Source organism: Myotis lucifugus, unplaced genomic scaffold, assembly GCF_000147115.1.
Source record: "Myotis lucifugus unplaced genomic scaffold, Myoluc2.0 scaffold_7, whole genome shotgun sequence".
NCBI lineage: Eukaryota > Metazoa > Chordata > Mammalia > Chiroptera > Vespertilionidae > Myotis > Myotis lucifugus.
Genome location: NW_005871055.1, coordinates 15266753 through 15287278, shown reverse-complemented (window position 1 = coordinate 15287278; position 20526 = coordinate 15266753). Strand labels below are relative to the sequence as shown.

The 20526-nt window shown below is 39.5% G+C and overlaps 1 protein-coding gene across 1 annotated transcript in view; it reads right to left on the bottom strand.

The window, feature by feature from the left end:
* MIPEP (mitochondrial intermediate peptidase) overlaps positions 1–20526 on the bottom strand; it is a 227067-nt gene that overhangs the window by 18676 nt on the left and 187865 nt on the right. Inside the window, exons 18-19 of the mRNA XM_006083649.3 lie at positions 17704–17825; positions 14553–14626 (exon numbers count right to left, since the gene is read on the bottom strand). Of these exons, the coding sequence (XP_006083711.1) occupies positions 14553–14626; positions 17704–17825 (196 nt within the window). The remainder of the gene's footprint in view (positions 1–14552; positions 14627–17703; positions 17826–20526) is intronic.

Here is a 20526-nt window from a genome sequence, read left to right as displayed (position 1 = left end):
GCGGCCTGGGGAGGGGCCTGTGGTGGTTTGCAGGCCAGCCACGCCCCCATGGGGGAGGGTCCCTGCCGGGGGGCGTAACCAGCCTGGGTGAGAGGCTGATGGCTGTTTGCAGGCTGGCCACACCCCCTTCAGGTGGGGGTCCCTGCTGCGGTGCCTGGCCAGCCTGGGTTAGGGGCTGATGGCTGTTTGCAGGCTGGTCACAGCCCCTGGCAACCCAAGCTTCCAGCCCCTCCTATTTTTCTTTTTCTGGTGCCTCTTTGAGCAGAGGGAAGCAGGTATTTGGGATTTATTTATCTTCTATAATTGAAACTTTGTAGCCTTGAGCGGAGCCCAGGGCTGGCCAGGGCGGGCGGGAAGCTTGGCTTCCTCCATCACCGGGGGCAACCCAAGCTTCCTGCTTGCTCCAGCTCCGTGGCTGCCACCATCTAGGTTGGGTTAATTTGCATACTTGCTCCTGATTGGCTGGTGGGCGTGGCTTGTGGTGTAGCAGAGTGACACCAATTTGCACATTTCTCTTTTATTAGTGTAGATCATTTATAGCATTTATTTGGTTACTCAAATTGTTGCAGTTTTGGCCATCTGGGAACTCTTTAGTGGTTCCTTAACTCCCTGACACATACTCCCATTGCTGTGTGTTTCTTTTCTGCTATTACGAGATGCTCCAAGCTCAGACTGCACATTTAGTCCTAGAACCAGCCATCTCTTCAAGGAGCTCTGGTTTCATATAATGAAGAATGGTGTGAAACCATGCTCTGGGTACTGGACATGTTGACTGCTGACAGGACCAACAATGTTTTTAAAAGAGAAGAGTAGTTACCATAGATTGTATTAATCTCCTTGGGGTATGGGGAGGACCTTTTGGAATGTAAACCACAAATTTCTGATTTGTTTCTGGGAAAAAGTAATATTTAACAAGTTAGAAGAGATGATATCCTATATAATAAAAGGCTAATATGTAAATTGTCCCCTTGGGAGTTCAACTGACTGGGAGTTTGACCACTCGCTATGATGTGCACTGACCACCAGGGGGCGGCGCAGAACTAAGGAAGGCCCCGGCTGGCAGCCAGCAACTGGGGGAAGGCAGGCCCCGGCAGGCAGCCGGCAGCTGGGGGAAGGAAGGCCGCGGACAGCAGCCGGCAGCTGGGGAAGAAAGGCCCTAATCGGCACTGATCACCAGCCAGGCTTAGTGACCCAACCCGTGCAGAAATTGCATGCACTGGGCCTCTAGTAGAATATATGAGAGGATAATATGGAAAAACTGAATATGTTTAGAAAACTAGAAAGCTCTGCAAAAGTGTAAGGTATAATGATTTTAATCAGCTTAAGGTAAGGACCTTCTAGACTTTGGTTCCAAGAGCCATTTTAGCAACACAGAGAAACAAACAAAGGGAGTTCCACTGAGAATTGACTCATTTACCTACTATTTCTTTTATTCTAAACTGACGTGTCCTTTTTAAAATTCTGTCAAGTTATTACTTTGTATCTCTGCTTGCATACTACTTATTGCCACAGAGAGACATAAAAATAAAGAATTTCTTTTCTAGAAAGGAGCACAGAAAAAAAAGTTGTTTAACATTTGAAAATAACCTCTGGAATGCTAAAATCTTGGACTCTAACCTTTTGTTTCTCTCACAAAATTCTTTCTGCAAAGGTTGAAGGGTGAAAGCATAAAGAATGTTATAAACAGAGGCAGAAACATGAAACTGAACTGAGCATCATGCTCCTTCTGCTGTAGTGAGAATCTTTCTATTAGAACCACCATGACTAAAAATGGCAGTAAACTAAGTTGATAGCTTTGCCACAAAAGTCTAAAAGAGCTCATATAAAAATATATTAAGGAAAATTTTATTGCAGATTAGTGGATGGCAGGCAGACTCTCCAATGTCAGTGGGAATAGTTAGGATGTGACTTCAGATTTTGGGGGTCATTAAGGTCTCAAGGCTCATGTCACTTATATATTCTATGTTCTAAAGACCAGCTCAATCTCAAGTCAGAATTTAACAATCTGAGGATGATGTGGGAATCAGGAGAACAGTCAGCACAAAAAGAGATGAACTTTGACATAGTTTTATTATCTATAAGAATGGGGACAATAAGACCTACATTATAGGGGATTAAATGAGATAGCATAGCAGAAAGCACTTGGCATGTGGTAATTTTTCAATGTTAGCTTTTTTTCCTGGTTATTTAAAGATACATAAAATCTAAACCTAAAAACTCAATAAGGTCTATTTACTCAAGAATTTTAGATAATATAAAACACAAAAAGAAGTCTACAGAGGATATGTATCCTTGCATGAGTAATTTATGTCATTCACAAAGTGCTGAAATAAAATAGCCTCAATCCCTCACAGCCATAGAATCCCAATCTTTTATTTGTTGTAGTAAGAAACATTTGCTACTCATACAACTTACTGCATGTTTATCTTTCTAGAAAACCATACATTTCTGAAGTGATTGTATCGGAAACTGAACTTTGTATCATGTTCTCCATAGCACACTTAGAAAATATTCTGATATATATATATATATATATATATATATATATATATATATATAATATATATTTTTATTGATTTCAGAGAGGAAGGGAAAAGGAGAGAGAGAGAAACATTAATGATGAGAGAGAACCATTGATCGGCTGCTCTTGCATACCCCACACTGGGATGGAGCCTGCAACCCAGGCATATACCCTGACTGGAAACTGAACCTGACCTCATGGCTCATAGGTAGACACTTAACCACTGAGCCATGACGGCCAGGCTACTACATATTTTTTTAAATGGCAAAATGAAAATACCATTATCAGCATGGTTTCTTTTAAGCAAAAACTTTGAGTTAAGAAATGTGATACTTAACATCAACCAACAAAACAAAAAACAACATTATGGGGGGGGAGGGATGGAATGAACAGCAGAAAACTTAACATTGTCAACTGAATACAAATAACTCAACCTAACCCAAGAATTATTGGCAATTAAGAAAGTTGTTTTCAGTCAGGTATTGCCATACTGTGTTTAGTGGGGATTAAGTAACTGAGTATTATGCCTGTAACATATATCTTATATATGCTATGAAAGTGTTTACAATTTGATAAAGACAGAGACCCCCACACAGGAGCAGGGGCAGTGACTTGGTGATCCCATTTGGAAACATGTTTGTTGCAGGGGTAATGAAACAAACACAAGGAAGGACAAGCTAAATTGGCATTCAAGACCAAGGCTCCTGGCTTCAAGTTCAAGATGGAAAAGTAGGAAGATACTGAGCTCACCTTCTCTCATTGACACCAAAACTACAACTACGTATAGAACAGCTATGTCTGAGAATGACCTGAAAAGTAGCAGAACAAATTTTCTACAACTACAGATAAAAAGAAAAAGTCACACTGAAATGGGTAGGAGAGGTAGAGACTAAATTTAGTCAGGACCTCCCTTACCCCCACACACCATGTGGTGACTCACAAGTGGGAGGCATATTACAACAGTGGAGGTCTTCTCTGAAGAGTGAGGTGTCCAAGCCTAGCAAAAAGAACTAAATGAAACTGAGGTGAACTGTTTACCTAGACAAAGAGTTCAAAGTAATAGTCATAAAAATGCTCATCAAACTCTGCAGACAAGAGGATAAACTCAGTGAGAACGTCAAAAAAGAGATAAAAATTATGAAAAAGGACCTATCAGAACTGAAGAATTTAACACACATACACAGACTGAAAGTAAAAGGATAGAAAAGATATTTCATGAAAATGATAACAAACAAAACCCCCCTGAGATTAGTAATGCTTATATCAGACAAAACAGACTTTAAAACAAAGACTATAACAAAAATACACTGGAAGGAATCAACAGCAGATCAGATAACATGGATAAACAATCTGAGAGATAGCATAGTGGAACTCACCAATTGGAAGATCAAAAAGAAAAATAATTAAAAAGAATGAGGATAGCACAAGGAAACTTTGGGTCAAAATCAAGTGTACTAATATTCAAATCACAGGTGTCCCAGAAGCCAGAGAGAGAGAGAGAGTGGGGGGGGGGGAGAGGGAGATAGATATGGAAAACTTATTTGAAGAAATAATTCCTGAGAGGGAAGTTCATAGTGCTACAAGCATACCTCAAAAAACAAGAAAAGTCAGCAATAAACTAACCCTACAACTTGAAGAACTGGAAAAAGAATAACAAGAAAAGCCCAGAGTAAGTAGAAGGAAGGAAATAATAAAGATTAGAGCAGAAATAAATAACAGAGACTAAAAAAAAAACAATACAAAAAAATCAATGAGCTGGTTCTTTGAAAGGACAAACAAAATTAATAAACCATTAGCCAGACTCATCAAGAAACAAAGAGAGAGGACCCAAATAAATAAAATCAGAAATGTAAGTGGAGGAGTAACCACTGACACCATAGAAATACAAAGGATTTTAAGAAAATACTATGAACAACTATATGCCAACAAGCTGGACAATGTGGATGAAATAGACAAATTCCTAGAAAAATACAAACTCCCCAAATTGAATCAGGAAGAATAAAAAAACCTGAATAGGCTAATAACAACTGATAAAAGTGAAGCAGTAATAAAAAAACTCACACTAAACAAAACCCAGGTCTGGACAGCTTGACAGGCGAGTTTTCCCAAACAGTCAAAGAAGAACTAACACCTATACTCCTCAAACTATTTCAGAAAATCCTAGAGGAAGGAACACTTCCAAACTCTTTTTATGAGGCCAGCCTTATCCTAATTCCAAAACCAGATAAAGACACTACAAAGAAAGAGAATTATAGGCCAATATCCCTGATGAACATAGAGTCCAAAATCCTCAACAAAATATTAGCAAATAGCATCCAGCAATATATCAAAAAGATCATACACCATGATCAAGTGGGATTTATTCCAGGGATGCAAGGGTGGTACAATATTCACAAATCAATAAATGGGATACATCACATAAACAAATTGAAAGACAAAAATCATATGATCATATCGATAGATGCAGAAAAAGCATTAGACAAAATCCAACACCCATTTTTGATAAAAACTATCAGCAAAGTTGGAATAAAGGGAGCATATCTCAACATGATAAAAGCCATATATGACAAACCTACAGCCAACATCATACTCAATGGGCAAAAACTGAAACCATTTCCCCTAAGAACAGGAACAAGACAGGGATGCCCACTTCCACTTTTCCTGTTCGACACAGTACTGGAAGTGCTAGCCATAACAATCAGACAAGAAGAAGAAAGAAAAGGCATCCAAATTGGAAAAGAAGAAGTAAAACTGTCATTATTTGCAGATGACATGATATTGTACACAGAAAACCCCAAAGACTCCATCAAAAAACTACTAGACTTCATAAATGAATTTGGCAATGTTGCAGGATACAAATCAACACCCAGAAATCTGGCTTTTTTATATACCAATAAGAACTCACAGAAAGAAAAACTAAAAAAAAAAAAAAAAAAATCCCATTTACTACTGCAACAAAAAAATTAAGATACCTGGGAATAAACTTAATGAAGGAAGTAAAAGACCTGTACTTGTTAAACTACAGGACATTGAAAAAAGAGACAGAGGAAGATATAAACAAGTGGAAGAATATACTGTGTTCATGGACTGGTAGATTGGTAGAATCAACATCATTAAAATGTCCACACTACCCAAAGCAATGTATAGATTCAATGCAATCCCCATTAAGATAGCAATGGAATATTTCATAGACCTAGAACAAACTCTCCAAAAATTCATCTGGAATTTAAAAAGGACCCTGAATAGCCACAGCAATCCTGAGAAAGAAGAACAAGTTGGAGGGATCACAATACCAGATATCAAACTATATTACAAAGCCACTGTTCTCAAAACTGCCTGGTACTGGCACAAGAACAGACATATAGACCAATGGAACACAACAGAGAACCCAGAGATTGACCCAAGCCATTATGCTCAATTAATATTTGACAAAGGAGGCAAGAGCATACAATGGTGTCAAGATAGTCTCTTCAATAAAGGGTGTTGGGAAAAATGGAGAGATACATGCAAAAAAATAATGAAACTAGACCACCAACTTAAACCATACACAAACATAAACTCAAAGTGGATAAAAGACTTAAATGTAAGACAGGAAACCATAAAAAATCTTAGAAGAATCCATAGGCAGCAAAATGTCAGACATATGTAGTAGCAATATCTTTACTGATACAGCTCCTAAGGCAAGGGAAACTAAGGAGAAAATAAACAAATGGGACTACATAAAAAATAAAAAGCTTCTGCACAGCAAAAGAAACCATCAACAAAATAACAAGAAAGCCCACTGCATCGGAGAACATATTGCCAATGTTATCACTGATAAGGGTTTAATCTCCAAAATTTACAGGGAACTCACACAACTTAACAAAAGGAAGATAAAAAATACAATCAAAAAGTGGGCAAAGGACTTAAATAGACATTTTTCGAAAGAGGACATACAGAAGGCCAAGAGATACATGAAAACATGCTCAAAGTCACTAATCATTCGAGAGATGCAAATCAAAACGACAATGCAATATCATCTCACACCTGTCAGAATAGCTGTCTTCAACAAATCAACAAACAAATGCTGGTGAGGATGTAGAGAAAAAGGAACCCTTTTGCATTGCTGGTGCAGCCACTGTGAAAAACAGTATGTAGTTTCCTCAAAAAATTAAAAATGGAACTCCCATTTGACCCAGTAACCCCACTTCTAGGAGTATATCCCAAGAAATCAGAAACACCAATCATAAAGGATATATGCACACCTATGTTCATAGCAGCACAATTTACAATAGCTAAGATTTGGAAACAGTGTAAGGGCCCATCAGCTGATGAGTGGATTAAAAAACGGCAGTACATCTATACAATAGAATACTACGCTGCTGTAAAAAAGAAGGAATCTTACCATTTTCAACAGCATGGATGGAACTGGAGAGCATTATGCTAAGCGAAATAAGACAGTCTGAGAAAGATAAATATCACATGATCTCACTCATTTGTGGAATATAATGAACAAAATAACTGATGAACCAAAATAGTGCTAGAGGAAAAAAATATTTTAGAATATAATAGAAGTAATCCTGTTATTTGCAGATTTTTAATATTTCCTACAATTTTTGTGATATTATACTATGTTAGTAAAGTTCTGGTAATATTATTTTATGTAAAATATTTTTTCTTGAAATATTAATTTTTATTACATGTAATATTATTATATTTAAAAGTTTTTCTTGAAATATAAATTTTATTGAATGTAACATTATTATATTTAAAATAGTTTTTCTTGAAATAAAAAATAAAATAAATAAAATGCAAAAAAAAAAGAAAAAGAAAAAGAAAAAGAAAAGATGAGAAATAATGGCTGAAAACTTCCCTAACTTGGGAAAGGAAACAGACAACTAAGTATAGGAAGCACAGAGAGTCCCAAACAAGATGAAGCCAAAAAGACCCACACCTAGATTATAATTAAATTGTTAAAAGTTAAAAGATAAAGCTAGAACCTTAAAAGCAGCAACAGAAAAACCACATACAAGGGAATGCTCATAAAACTATCAGCTGACTTTTCAACAGAAACTTTGCAGGTCAGAAGGCAGTGTACAATACATTCAACATGATGAATACCAAGAATAATCTATCCAGCAAGGTTTATCCTTCAGAACTGAAGGAGATCCAAGATTTTCCCAGACAAGCAAAAGCTAAAGGAGTTCATCACCACTAAGGTGGCATTACCATAAATGTTAAAGGGAATTCTTTAAGTGGAAAAGAAAAAAGGGTAAAAGCAGAAACAAGAAAATAAATGCAAGAGAAAAAAGTCTCATTAGCAAAGGCAAATATATAGTAAAGATAGACCAACCACTTATAAATCTAGTATGAAAACAAAATGAATATAAATACATACTTATCAATAATTACTTTAAATGTAAATTAACTAAGTGCTCCATTAAAAAAATATAGGGTGACTGAATGAATAAGAAAACAAGACCCTTATATATGCTGCCAAAAGGAGACACTAGGAACACACAGACTGAAAGTAAAAGGACAGAAAAGATATTTCATGAAAATGGTAACAAACAAAAAACCTGAGGTTAGTAATGCTTATAACAGACAAAATAGGCTTTAAAACAAAGGCTATAAAAAGAGACAAAGAAGGACCCAGCAATTCCACTTCTGAGCACTTATCTGAAGAAAACAAAACACTAATTTGAAAGCTATATGCACCCCTATGTTCACTGAAGCATTATTTACAACTAGAGGCCCGATGCATAAAATTCATGCAAGAGTAGGCCTTCCTTCCCCCAGCTGCCGGCACCGGTTCCCCCAGCTGCCGGCACCGGCTTCCCTCTGGCACCTGGGACCCAGGCTTCCCTCTGGCCGCCAGCAGGCACCAGGGACCCGGGCTTCCCTCTGGCCACCGACAGGCACCCGGACCTGGGCTTCCCTCCGGTTGCCGGCAGGCATCCGGGACCTAGGCTTCCCTCACAGCCCCAGCTTCGTCTGGAAGGTCATCCGGAAGGACGTCCAGTCTAATTAGTATATTACGCTTTTATTATTATAGATAGCCAAGCTTGGGAAGCAATCCAGGTATCCGTCAATAGATGAATGGATAAAGAAGAAGTACACACACACACACACACACACACACACACACACTCTCTCTGGAATATTACTCAGCCACGAAAACAACACACACATACTCTGAAATATTACTCAGCCACTTACAACAACATGAATAGACCGAGAGGGTATTACGGTAAGTGAAACAAGTCAGAGAAAGACAAATACTCTATCATTCCATTTATGTGTGAAATCTAAAAAACTAAATAAATGAACAACCAAAACAAACAGACTCATAGATATAAAATAACTGATAGTTGCCAGAGGATTGGGTGGTGGGGGTAAGGGCAGAGAAGGTGAAAGGCATTAAGAGGTACAAACTTATAAATAAGTCATGGGATGTAAAGTACAGCATAGGGAATAGAGTCAATATCCAAAATACCTTTGTAAGGTGACAGATGGATAGTGGACTTTTTGTGGTAATCACTGTAAGGTGTATAAATGTGAAATCCACTATGTTATACACCTGAAACGAATATAATATTGTATATCAAACATACTATAACTAAAAAGAGCTTTCCATTCCAAAATAAAAATTAGACATGAGGAAAATAAACTAGATAAGGACATAATTTAAATCTGTAATGCTCTGACTTTCTATTGCATCTATTATATCAATTACTAGAGGCCCAGTGCATGAAATTCGTGCACTGGTAGGGTCCCTAGTGGCTGCCAGCTGCCCGCTGGGGCTTCCCTTCCCTTCCCCTGGCTGCCTGCTGCCGCCGCTGACCAGGACCTCTCTCCCTTTTCCCAGCCAGCCCGCCCCCTGGTCGAATTCCTGGAAGAACTCCAGTTGAGGGAACAATTTGCATACTACGCTTTTATTATATAGGATAACACACACACACCCTGTCAGAGATGGACTGAAAAAGAAGCTATGGAGCCCTAACTGGTTTGGCTCAGTGGATAAAGCATCGGCCTGTGGACTGAAGGGTCCTAGGTTCGATTTCGGTCAAGGACATGTTCCTTGGTTGTGGGCACATCCCCAGTAGGGGGTGTGCAGGAGGCAGCTGATCGATGTTTCTAACTCTCTATCCCTCTCCCTTTCTCTCTGTAAAAAATAAATACAATATATTTTTAAAAAAATAAGCTATGGAGCAGATAAGAAATATTTTGAAGTCAAATCATATTTTATTTCCCATATGGAGATTAAGTGACTTGCCCAAGTAACTTGTAATAAGTAAATGGCAGAGTTAGTAACTATAAATCCAATACTGTTGCACCACATGACTGCTTTCCTTCTCTGAGGAAGGAAATGCTATTCTAACCATTATTTTGTTGTCTTCAAATGGTGTTTAGGATGTTGAAAGAAAACAAACATAGGCTCTTTAAGAAAAGCTTCTGTTGCTGCAACTGTTTCGTGTAGGCTTTAACTGTGAATGCGGACAAACAACAGGGTGAAAAGAAGTAGAGGGATGGTATGTTTTATGGGACTTCCTTAGATTGGGTTCTGGACACAAGCAGGCTCATCTGTTTGTGGGCATCAGGAAAGACCAAGGTACTTGCAACTAGTGATGACTCATTCTAAAAAATCAAATAACCAAAAAGTTTACCTGTGTAGTATTTATTATTCAAAGATCAAAAGTATTATATATTTGATTTTGTTGACTATGTATCATTCAAAGAGCATAAGTACAATGCATAAGTATTCTGAATCTAAGAAATAGGTTGGAGTTAATTTGAAACCTAAGTCTTAAGTAAGGAGATTAATACATTAGTCATTTGGTCAGGGAGATACAATATTTGAAGGTAGGTACAGTCATCCATTGGTATCCACAGATTGGTTCCAGGAATCCCCGCAGATACAAAATGAGGATGCTCAAGTGCTGTAGTTAGCTCTCCGTACCCGTGGAGATGAAACCTGTGAATGCAGAGGGCTGACTGGATTCTATTTCTTTACCTTTTTGTACTTAATATAATTCTTTACATTTACCTCATAAGTAGTTAAATAAAATATATACAACACCTATAAAATAAAAAAATAATACTAACTCAATGGTTTATGCTTTTATATCACAACTCTCAGTAATTTCACCAATCACTCCTAGGGATACCCTGGTGTTAAGACTGAGCCATCATCTGACATTCCTGTTTGGGGGACAGGCTGGCTACATCCAAAAAAATGAGAAGCGATGGCTGGTCTTGTTTTACAAATCCAACCCCATAAAGTGACATAATCTCTTTGCACGCTTCCCCATTCATCTTTGACATGCAACAAATCATGTGAATTAATGAGATGTGATAGAACAATATTAAGAAAAATATTAAGGTTTAAAAGCAAAACCACTCTATTGTTGGTGTTAACTGGAATCTGAATGCTTTATCATCTCTGGTTTGAATCATGGTCTTATTTTTCTCCTGAGTGTATGAATTTTAGTTCTGAAAATATTTTTTAAAAAGTGCCCTGGCCGGTTTTCTTAGTGGTTAGAGTATCGGCCTGCAGACAGAAGGGTGATGGGTTTGATTTCCAGTCAAGGGCATGTACCTTGGTTGCAGGTTTCCCAGCCCTGTTGGGGTGCTTGTGGGAGGCAACCAATCAATGTGTCTCTTTCACGTTGATGTTTCTCCCTCTCTCTCTCTCTTCCCCTCCTCCCTCCCTCCACTGTTTCTAGAAATCAATGGAGGAAATATCCTTGGGCTAGGATTAAAAAATATATATATTAAATTTCTTAACACAAAAATGTTTCATATAAAGAACAAAATTTTTAGAGATGTTTTTTACAACATTCTTAGAAGCAGAGTAGAAAAATACACCACCCAAAAGACAAACACTGAAAAAGATTCCACTTTTTTCTGTTGATGGAACCACATGTAAGCCTTTAGATCCTGGTCTCAAAAAGCATAAGATAAGCACTGCTATTGAGAGAATATAACTAACAAAACATCTGTATGAGAAAGCAATCCTGAGCATCTCATCTGATCACGAATCTCAGTGGGATGTCTACATAGCACCAAAACTACCAGCTAAAAAGTACACAATTTACACTACAGTTACAGACTGATAAAGAGCCTGGTCTCTACTGCCAGAAGTCACAGGTTCAAATCCTGCATCTTCCACCCACTGCCTCATCACTTAAGACTGGGAGCAGGCCTGTTTCATCAGCTGTAAAATGGGGATAATGATAATTCCTACCTCATAGAATTGCTAGAAGAGTAATCAGTACATGGAAAACATTGAAAACAGTTCCTGGATACAGCAGAGTTCAATTAGGGTCAAGCGGAAAACTGAGATGGCATCAGCATGCCTTCATTATCTTGAGAGGTCAACTCCCAGGCCACTGGTGGAAAACCAAAATGTTCCTGGCAAAGGACAGCTGTGCTGTGCTACATAACACCATAGGATCTCTGTTTTATACATTTGCTGTGGTGTTGGGCAGATCAAGCCTGCGTGAACGCACTTTCCTGGGTAAACAGAATTCTCGAGAGTTCCATAAGAGCTGGGTTATTTGTCTAGGTTGTCTTTCACTACTTCATCTTCAGTACTTATCTAGCACCTGGCACATAATCAGCTCTCAACAAATACCTGCTTTTCTAAATGAATAGCTGAAGGAAAGGATCTGGAGCTCTGCAAAAGCAACAGGCATTTGACTAAACAGATCTAGGCAAGAAAACACTTATGTCAGACCCATTAATATTACTACCCACTCAATTATTACAATGAAAAAAATATTTCCCTAATACTGGAAGTTATTTCCTAACTGCCATTTTTATCAAATAGTTAGAGGGATCAGCTTCAAATATAAATGTCAATATATTGAAAGTATCCAATAACATTCAGATCTTCCTTGAAACATTTGTGAGAACATTATATAAAAAATCATGATGGTTACTTCCATTTACAATAATTTTCAGTGAAAATACTGAAATTTAAAAATTAGCAAAAAAGTTAAATAGGAAAACAAACATGCCTTAGAGAATGGTTAAGTTCTAATTTTTCAACCTGAAAAAAGTCCAACCTGATGCCTTGCATTTCTAGCTTACAGAGAAAGAAATAAAAAATAAGAAATAAATGAGTTCTGTTGGCTAAAGAAGTACTTTGTGATCTATTAAACTATAAAGGTAAACTTTCTGAGAACTGATGGAAAATTTATAAATTTATGACAAATTTAACAATTTCCTATTAGAATGTTAGTAACATTTTGAAAGCTAAAGCCTGAAATTTTATCCTATCACCTAAATAAAACACAGTAACTAAAAATTAATTTGTTATTTGGGATACAATGAAATAGAAATAAACATTAGAACATAAATCTAATAAAATTAATTTGTTCTGTGGGATACAATGAAACAGATTCTCAGAAAAAATAAATAGCTGGAACATCATCTCTTTAAAAAATACACAGAAAATATGAAACAGCTATTATAGACTAGAGGCCTGGTGCACGAATTCATGCATGGGTGGGGTCCAGCTGGCCTGCCCCAATCGGGACCAATTGAGGGGCTGCGGGTGGTTGGCTGGCTGGCCCCACCCCTGATTGGGTAGAGGGGGCCGATCGAGGAAGGGGCTGGCTGGGGGTAGGGGCTGCAGGCGGTTGGCCGACTGGCCCTGTCCCCTGGTCGAAATCCTGGTTGAGGGGACAATTTGCATATTAACCTTTTATTATATAGGACTAGTGGCCTGGTGCATGGATTCATGCACGTTGAAAGGAAATTAGAAGAAATATTTTAATATCGCTATTCGCCCTTTATCTATAATAGAAGTGTCAACCAAATTCATGATGGACAATGACAGATTGAAACACACGCATGCGATTGGCAGCAGCGAGAGCTTTATATGTATCGTGCATGCGCAAGTCAACTTAGCCTTTTATATATACAGAATAAACTTGCTTAATTAGACCTGCTTTCTGATTTAGCTAAACTTTTTCCAGCCCAGTGAAGCACCCCAACATCTCTTTCAGTAATTGTCAGCAACACAGCAGTAAATATCAACACAAAGCAGATTATTATTGTAGATCATGCAGGGAGAACAAAGGGTAAAATATTTAACTGCAGCAGTGTTTGACTGTATTTTGTGCAATGAGAAAACCTGAAGTCATTTTCAAGGTCCACCATTTCTTATTTCTCTTCAGTCGGGTCAAGTTTCTAAGCTTTCTAAATCTCCGTTTTCTGGCTAATGAAAAGAAAATAGGATTCCACCGAGTCTCCTATCTACCTACTCCAGGACTTCTGTGAGGATCAAATGAGATGAGGCACGGGAAAACGCTTCACAGACATTTGGTTAAAGTGTAAAATGTTTCCACTTGGCTATAAAGCAAGTTGTATTCCTGGGTTGAAGAAACTGCAAGGAGGCTAGTTGCTAGGGAGAGGAAGCTGGGCTCGGCTGTGGGCCGCATTTTGGGCCATGGGGTCTCGGCAGTTTTGGCTGCGAATTGGTGGGCTGTCGCTCCAAGGTGGTGGCGGGGCCTATGTCCCACTTGGGGGAAGCAGAGTGTTGCTTTGTGGGCACCAGGTCCGCGGTGCCATTTCTTTGTAAATGGCCAGTGCACATCACGGCAGCTCCTGTGTTGAGTATCTGCCCCCTGGTGGTCAGTGCACGTCATAGCGACCAATCGGATGGTCAGACACTTAGCATATTAGCCTTTTATTTATATATTTATGTATATATATATATATATATATATAGCTAGAGGCCCAGTGTACGAATTCGTGCACTGGTGGGGTCCAGCCAGCCAGGGGGAGGAGACGTGGGAGGTTGGCCGGCCGGCCCCTTGGGGTTGGGGGTGGGCGATCGGGGGTGGGGCTGGCCAGGGTGAGGGACCGCAGGTGGTTGGCCAGCCAGCCACACCCCCTGGTAGAACTCCAGGTTGAGGGAGACAGTTTGCATATTAGCCTTTTATTATACAGGATGGTCAAAAATATAACTAAACGTGCTAATACCAAAACATATAACCCGAAAAACTTAAAAAAAAAGGTTCCAATCCTCATTTTGGTTTACCTTGCACCATGAGCATGGGCTCCCTGCCCCCACCATGGGCCAGCATCTCCCTTCGGTACCGCTCCCCTGTCGACCTGGGGAGATAAGAGACTGTTACCCTCACGCACAGCTTACTCCACCCCATTCACAGGTGTCTTGAGTTTCTCAAAAGAAGCCACACTGATATCATATTCAGAAAACCTGTCACCATGCGATAATTCAGCTCTTAATTTTCTTGCTTCTAAAAATTTAATTCCAATTTTTAAAATTATTCTAATGAGTAAAACCATATATTTATTATAAAAGGCTAACTATATTTTTAGCTGCTTTGTAGCAAGCAATCTCTTCATAGAAAGGATTATTTCATATACGTATTACAGAATAAGATTATATCCTCTTCATCATCTTTAGGATTAGTTTACAGTGAGATTTGAAATTATTTATGCCATTTTTTACTTTTATAAAAGAACTTGAGATGGCACCTAACAAAAAGAAAAATAACATTCTGAAATAAAAGTGAAGAAGAAAAAAAGCTGGCAGGAGAGAATTAATTACCCTGGGAGACCTTGGCTGAGGATAATAGCTAAGGGAACAGAAAACTGGCTCGGCAGTGTGTGGGTGGCAAAGGCAAAGGCAAAGGCAAAGGCGAGAACAGCTCGTTTTCATCTGCAGATACTCTTGGTCAGCTGGATTCTATAAGGAATACCGTCTGTAACACTAGGTCAGGAAGAATTTTTATAGACAGAAATTCTCCAAATTAATGGCACCTGGAGACAAGCTATTTAGTGCTATTCGTGTATTTTATAGAAGATGCAATCCTTTTAATGGAAATGACCACACTATGATAACATAAAATAAATAAATTTTGATGGTTTCATTCCATTCTTTCTGTAGCATCTTTATGTATGGGCAATTTTGTAAACATGATTTCTAATCAGAATTTTTGACAGCATTACCGTATCAAAAATATGTCCCTATCAAACACTAATTTGGGTTACATCCTGCAGTGAGAGCTAAGGCAAAGTATGTCCAAAAGCAGGAAATGTGGACAGAAGGCTGGGCCTTCTCAGGGAATAGGGGCAGGTGAAAGGGCCCGATTCCAGCCTCGGGGGCTTGGCATTTCCTCCCAACCACTGTACTCTGCTCCCCTGGCCTGAGTCAAACTCCTGCCACAGGCCTCCAGTTCTCTGCCTGCCTCAGCTCTGTCCTGCCTGGCTTCTTGATAGCAGCTTCCAGCTTGGTAATTTTTCAAAAGTGGGATCAAAAAGGATCTTTGGACAGAGGTTAGAAATTTTCTAGTCCAATGAGTATTTTTACTAGCTTACTTTTACATGTCTATAAAACTATGGCAACTACATGTCCAGGCAAGAATGCATATATAAACAAGGTATAAATACTTGGAAATATATGTATTTAAGAGTATGTGGTTTTCTAGTAAAGTGTAGTTCCTTTAAAGAAGATAATATTTTGTCTATTTTATAGAAATCTCCAGTAAAGAAATGTAATCCCCCCAAACTGATTTATTGTGGTTAATTTTGGCTTTATATCCTTGGAAAATAATAAACTCTGAATAGCAGACCGAATGTCTGCAAGTGCAAAGGACTGAACACAAAATAACATGTGGGTACCATGCTGTAAAACATTTAAAAATTCTATTACATCAGATTCAAAAGATTTGGAACTGAATGTGATTATTAACTGCTGAGAAAAGCCAAACCTATGTCAAATTGTATGAAAAGTTGAGGGGGTGTTCAGGAAGTGGGGAAAGAGAAGGGACTAGGAATTAGCAGACCTAGATTATAATCTTACTCCACCCTGTTAACTACGAAGCCTTGAACAAATAAATCTGTTCTCTCTGAACCTCAGTTTCCTTTTATAAAACCCACTGGCTGAGCCAAAGCTGCTGAGTGTAAAATAGCATGCCACATGAAAACTCTAGGGCCCCTAGAAAGCTAAGATGTCATCCATCTTAAACAGTGTGAGAGCAGTCAAGAGAACAGTCATCCACAATGGCTGCCTGACATTTGGAGATGTACGTATTTATTTGTGTGGTTAGGAGATAAAATGCTTTCAATGACTATCAGACCTGATCATAATTAGTGGTTTGCTTTCAAAGGCAGCTCCTTCTAAGGACTCATGGAACCAGAACTTGACTTCCTGCTGTCAGAAGGAGGCCCAATTAGGGAGCAACAGGAGCTCTCCCGTGCTTCTTCAACCAATAGGAGCCTTGTGATGACCCTCTCAGGCCCTGCTCTCCCTCCTCCCCAGCCCCCATGTCCTTCCTCTGTTGTGGGGAAAGGGGTGGCATACTTGTCCCTAGATGAAATTTCCTGTGGGCTCATTAAAGCTCACCACATCCACTGGCTAATCTGATGAATTATGATCTGGGAGAGGCCAGAAGACTCCACACAGATGTTCCCATAGACTTCTAGACAGAGCTGCAGGCTGTGTTGTCGGAACCACTGACTATCCCATGAGGACAACGATGAGGCAGGGCAGTGGAAAGCCATGTTGGGCAGGTACCCACACTGTCTGAGTGGCAGCAGGTGGAGCAGTCCCCACCCCCCCTTTTTTTTTTTAACTGTCACTGCCTTTAAAGGTGAAGGAAAAGTGCTCCAAAGTCAGGCAGAGGGTCAAGTTTCTAGAATAAACTGTATGCTAAGGTCAATAACCAAAGTTTCCAGTGGTGCTTCTCCCAAAAGAAAATAACAAGTCCTTTGTTAGGCAATAAAGAAATGAGGTGTTCCTCATGAGGGAAACTTCAGATGCTTGGCTGAAAATAAGGACACTTGTCAAACAGGAAGTACTGGGTGCAACAAGGTACTGAAAACAGGCGAGGCTGGAAAACTAAGAAAACCTACAGGAAAGGATGAAGACAAAGCAATCTGGGCCCATTCTGTGCAAAGGCACAGAGCCCTCACATAACGGGTCCCCGCGGGCATGAGGGCAGAGCGCCAGGCTATCAGCAGCGGGTAAGATAAGAAAGTTCGGGACCCGGCTCTGTCTCTGAAAGGGTCTGAGAGAGGTTTGGACTGAGTGATGACACTGCCTCAGAAAGCTTCGTACTGTGTCCTGAGTGGCCGAGGATTCTCAGAGCCTGACTTTGGATGTAGTGAGGTGGGGGGATTACAGAAGTTGAGGGGAACATTTTATGCCCTACTCCCCTTATTACCTGTTAAAAGGATCCTGTAGGAAACATTCCTTCCAAACCATGGAAGCTACTGCCCTGGACATCAGGTAAGAGTAATACTTGGCACCATAGCCCACGAGGTGACTGAATCGCAGCTGCCAGGCCTGCCAAAACAGAAACACAGCACCAGGAACAATGAAGTCTCTCTATTTGCAAATGTTATGTATGAGAACACAATGAGAGCACATATGAAAATCTGCAAATGTTTTCATTTAAATTTCACCCTAGAGGGCCATGTCACTCACAATATTAATTTTTTTTCACATTTTATACAGTTTTGAGTTGGACTGTGTCTCCTCAAAATTCTTATGTTGAAGCCCTAACCCAGTGGTTCTCAGCCTTCTGGCCCTTTAAATACAGTTCCTCATGTTGTGACCCAACCATTAAATTATTTTCGTTGCTACTTCATAACTGTAATGTTGGTACTGTTATGAATCGTAATGTAAATATCTGATATGCAGGATGGTCTTAGGCGACCCCTGTGAAAGGGTCATTCGATCACCAAAGGGGTCACAACCTACAGGTTGAGAACCGCTGCCTAACCCCAGAACCTAAGAATGTGACTATATTTGGGGAAGGGGACTTTAAAGTGCTGATTAAGTTAAAAGGAAACTGTTAGGGTGGGGCCTAATCCAATAGGACTGTTGTCAGAAGGGGAGAGATACCAGGGAAGGGTGCACACAGAGGAAAGACTACATGAGGACACAGGAAGGCGGATGCGGTCTGCAAGCCAAGGAGAGAGGCCTTGAGGAAACCAAACCTGACATCTAATTGTTTTGCATGTTTGTCACTGCTGGGATTCATCTCCGTGACAGAAATGTAGAGAGAACAGCCCCAATGCGGTGGCAGAAGTGGTGATAATGGAGCAGGGCTGGACTTTGACACTGACTCCAGCCTGTCTGGAATGCCTGGTCGTCAGCAGCGAAGAGGAAACTTCAGGTCTGGCACTGAGTGCATTCATTCTTTTTGAGGACAATGATGTAGTTATTAAAGAAAGGCCATGTGAGTTTTCATGCAAGAATACTCTTCTCTGGAAAATTATTTTCCTATGAATACTGCTCTTTCTCTGTACCTAAAAGCTGAAAATACCTACATTCTGATTGGTTAGGAGAAGGGTTATCCAAGTGCAAATGCATAAACTACCATAGCATATGCATTCATGGTAACACTATTACAACAAAAGCTAGATTTACAAACACTATCCTAAAATACATGTTTATGACTTTAAAATTTTTACTTTTTTGAAACAAACCTGACATGCAATAACCCACTTGTATTCCAATGAATGCTTTATCTGACATTCAAACTTTAAAAAAATAAATTGAAGCCTAAGTTTTTTTAAACCAAAATAATCATTACATAATAAATCTTTTAACTCCCTAGAAAATAAAGTATAATTCTCACCACAAATCTATAAACTAGAAAAGAAAATGCTAACTAAATTATTAAGGAGCAAATATTTACCAAACATAGATGGTTCCTTGATCACAGTGGTGTGGCAAATTTTAGAATATACTCTGAGTCCTACACCCATTTTAATGATGAAGTCATAGTGCTGATTTTCTCTAAGTGTGTCCCATACTTTTAGACAAGTATTTGCCTGGACTGGGCAAAGGGGCTGTTATAAAGGAAGGCATGCCGGAACAGTCAGACTAATGTAGAACATGAGGGTACCAGGGAAGAGATAAATATCCTCATATACACTACCCCCTTTTAAAAAAGAATATGATTAGAAGTAAGGTGGGCACCTTGCCAGTTGTGTCCTTGAAGGAAAGAGATGTGCCTCCTCCTCCTTGTCCTGCATCACATGGGGCCATCTGTGGAGGTGAGACCTTAGCAATGGGGGAGCTGAAAGTAGGAGTGTGGTCTCTGACTCCCTGTGGCCACAGTGCTGGGAGGTGTGCTCACATGGCAGCTATTCTGGGTCTGTTACAGTAACCAGACCAGGATCCTTTCTAATTCGCCTCAGGCACAGGTGCCACCACCATGCAGCACCATGAAAATATGAAGATTGGTGGGGCAGAAGCCCTTGAGGTTCAACAGTGGCCTTGCCCGGGGCTCAGAGAATGTGACTGCACATTCTCTTGCCAACAAGTACCCTCAGGGGGCAGTGGAGAGCATGGGAAGATAGAGACAGGCTTTACACCCTGTTTGCATGCAAGTGGTAATTAAATTGAAGGCAAATAGCCAACGACCATCTATGGATCAGATTCTATTATAACAAACTTTGAATGACTAAATTTTTAGTCCAAGGGTAGGGTCTCTTGGAATTCATTTATCATCTATACACAGTTCTGTGTACTCTGTATTATTTAAAAAAGGGATCTATGTCCGTTTTTGTGTTATGCTGGAATCTTAATGTACCACTGGTGATCTTTTCCATATAAAGCCATAGGCATGTGATTGTATCTTCTGTAATGGAATATGACTGGCTGCTTTAACACGATACTCCACCAATACTGGGTCTCATGCTCTTAATGATATAAGTCTCTCTTAGGGTGAAAGCCCCAAGGCTGGTAGCACAGTTAAGGGGCTCTGTCTTTGAAACTTTCCTTCTTGGTGATCTGCCAGAACAAGTTTGGCAGCCTTTGCTGTAGTGAGCTGAGTTTAATTTTGTTTAGATTTGAGCTGAGTGCAGTTTGTTTTCTCTTGAAAGCAGGCCTACTTCAATAATGGTATTTAATTTGAGCTAAGAAATTTCTAAGTTCCTTAGTTTCATCAACTTGTAACTGAGCTCCCACATAAACAGAGCAATAAAAATAAGACCTTTCAGAAGTGTAGAAAGAGACATCAGGATTTGTGCAA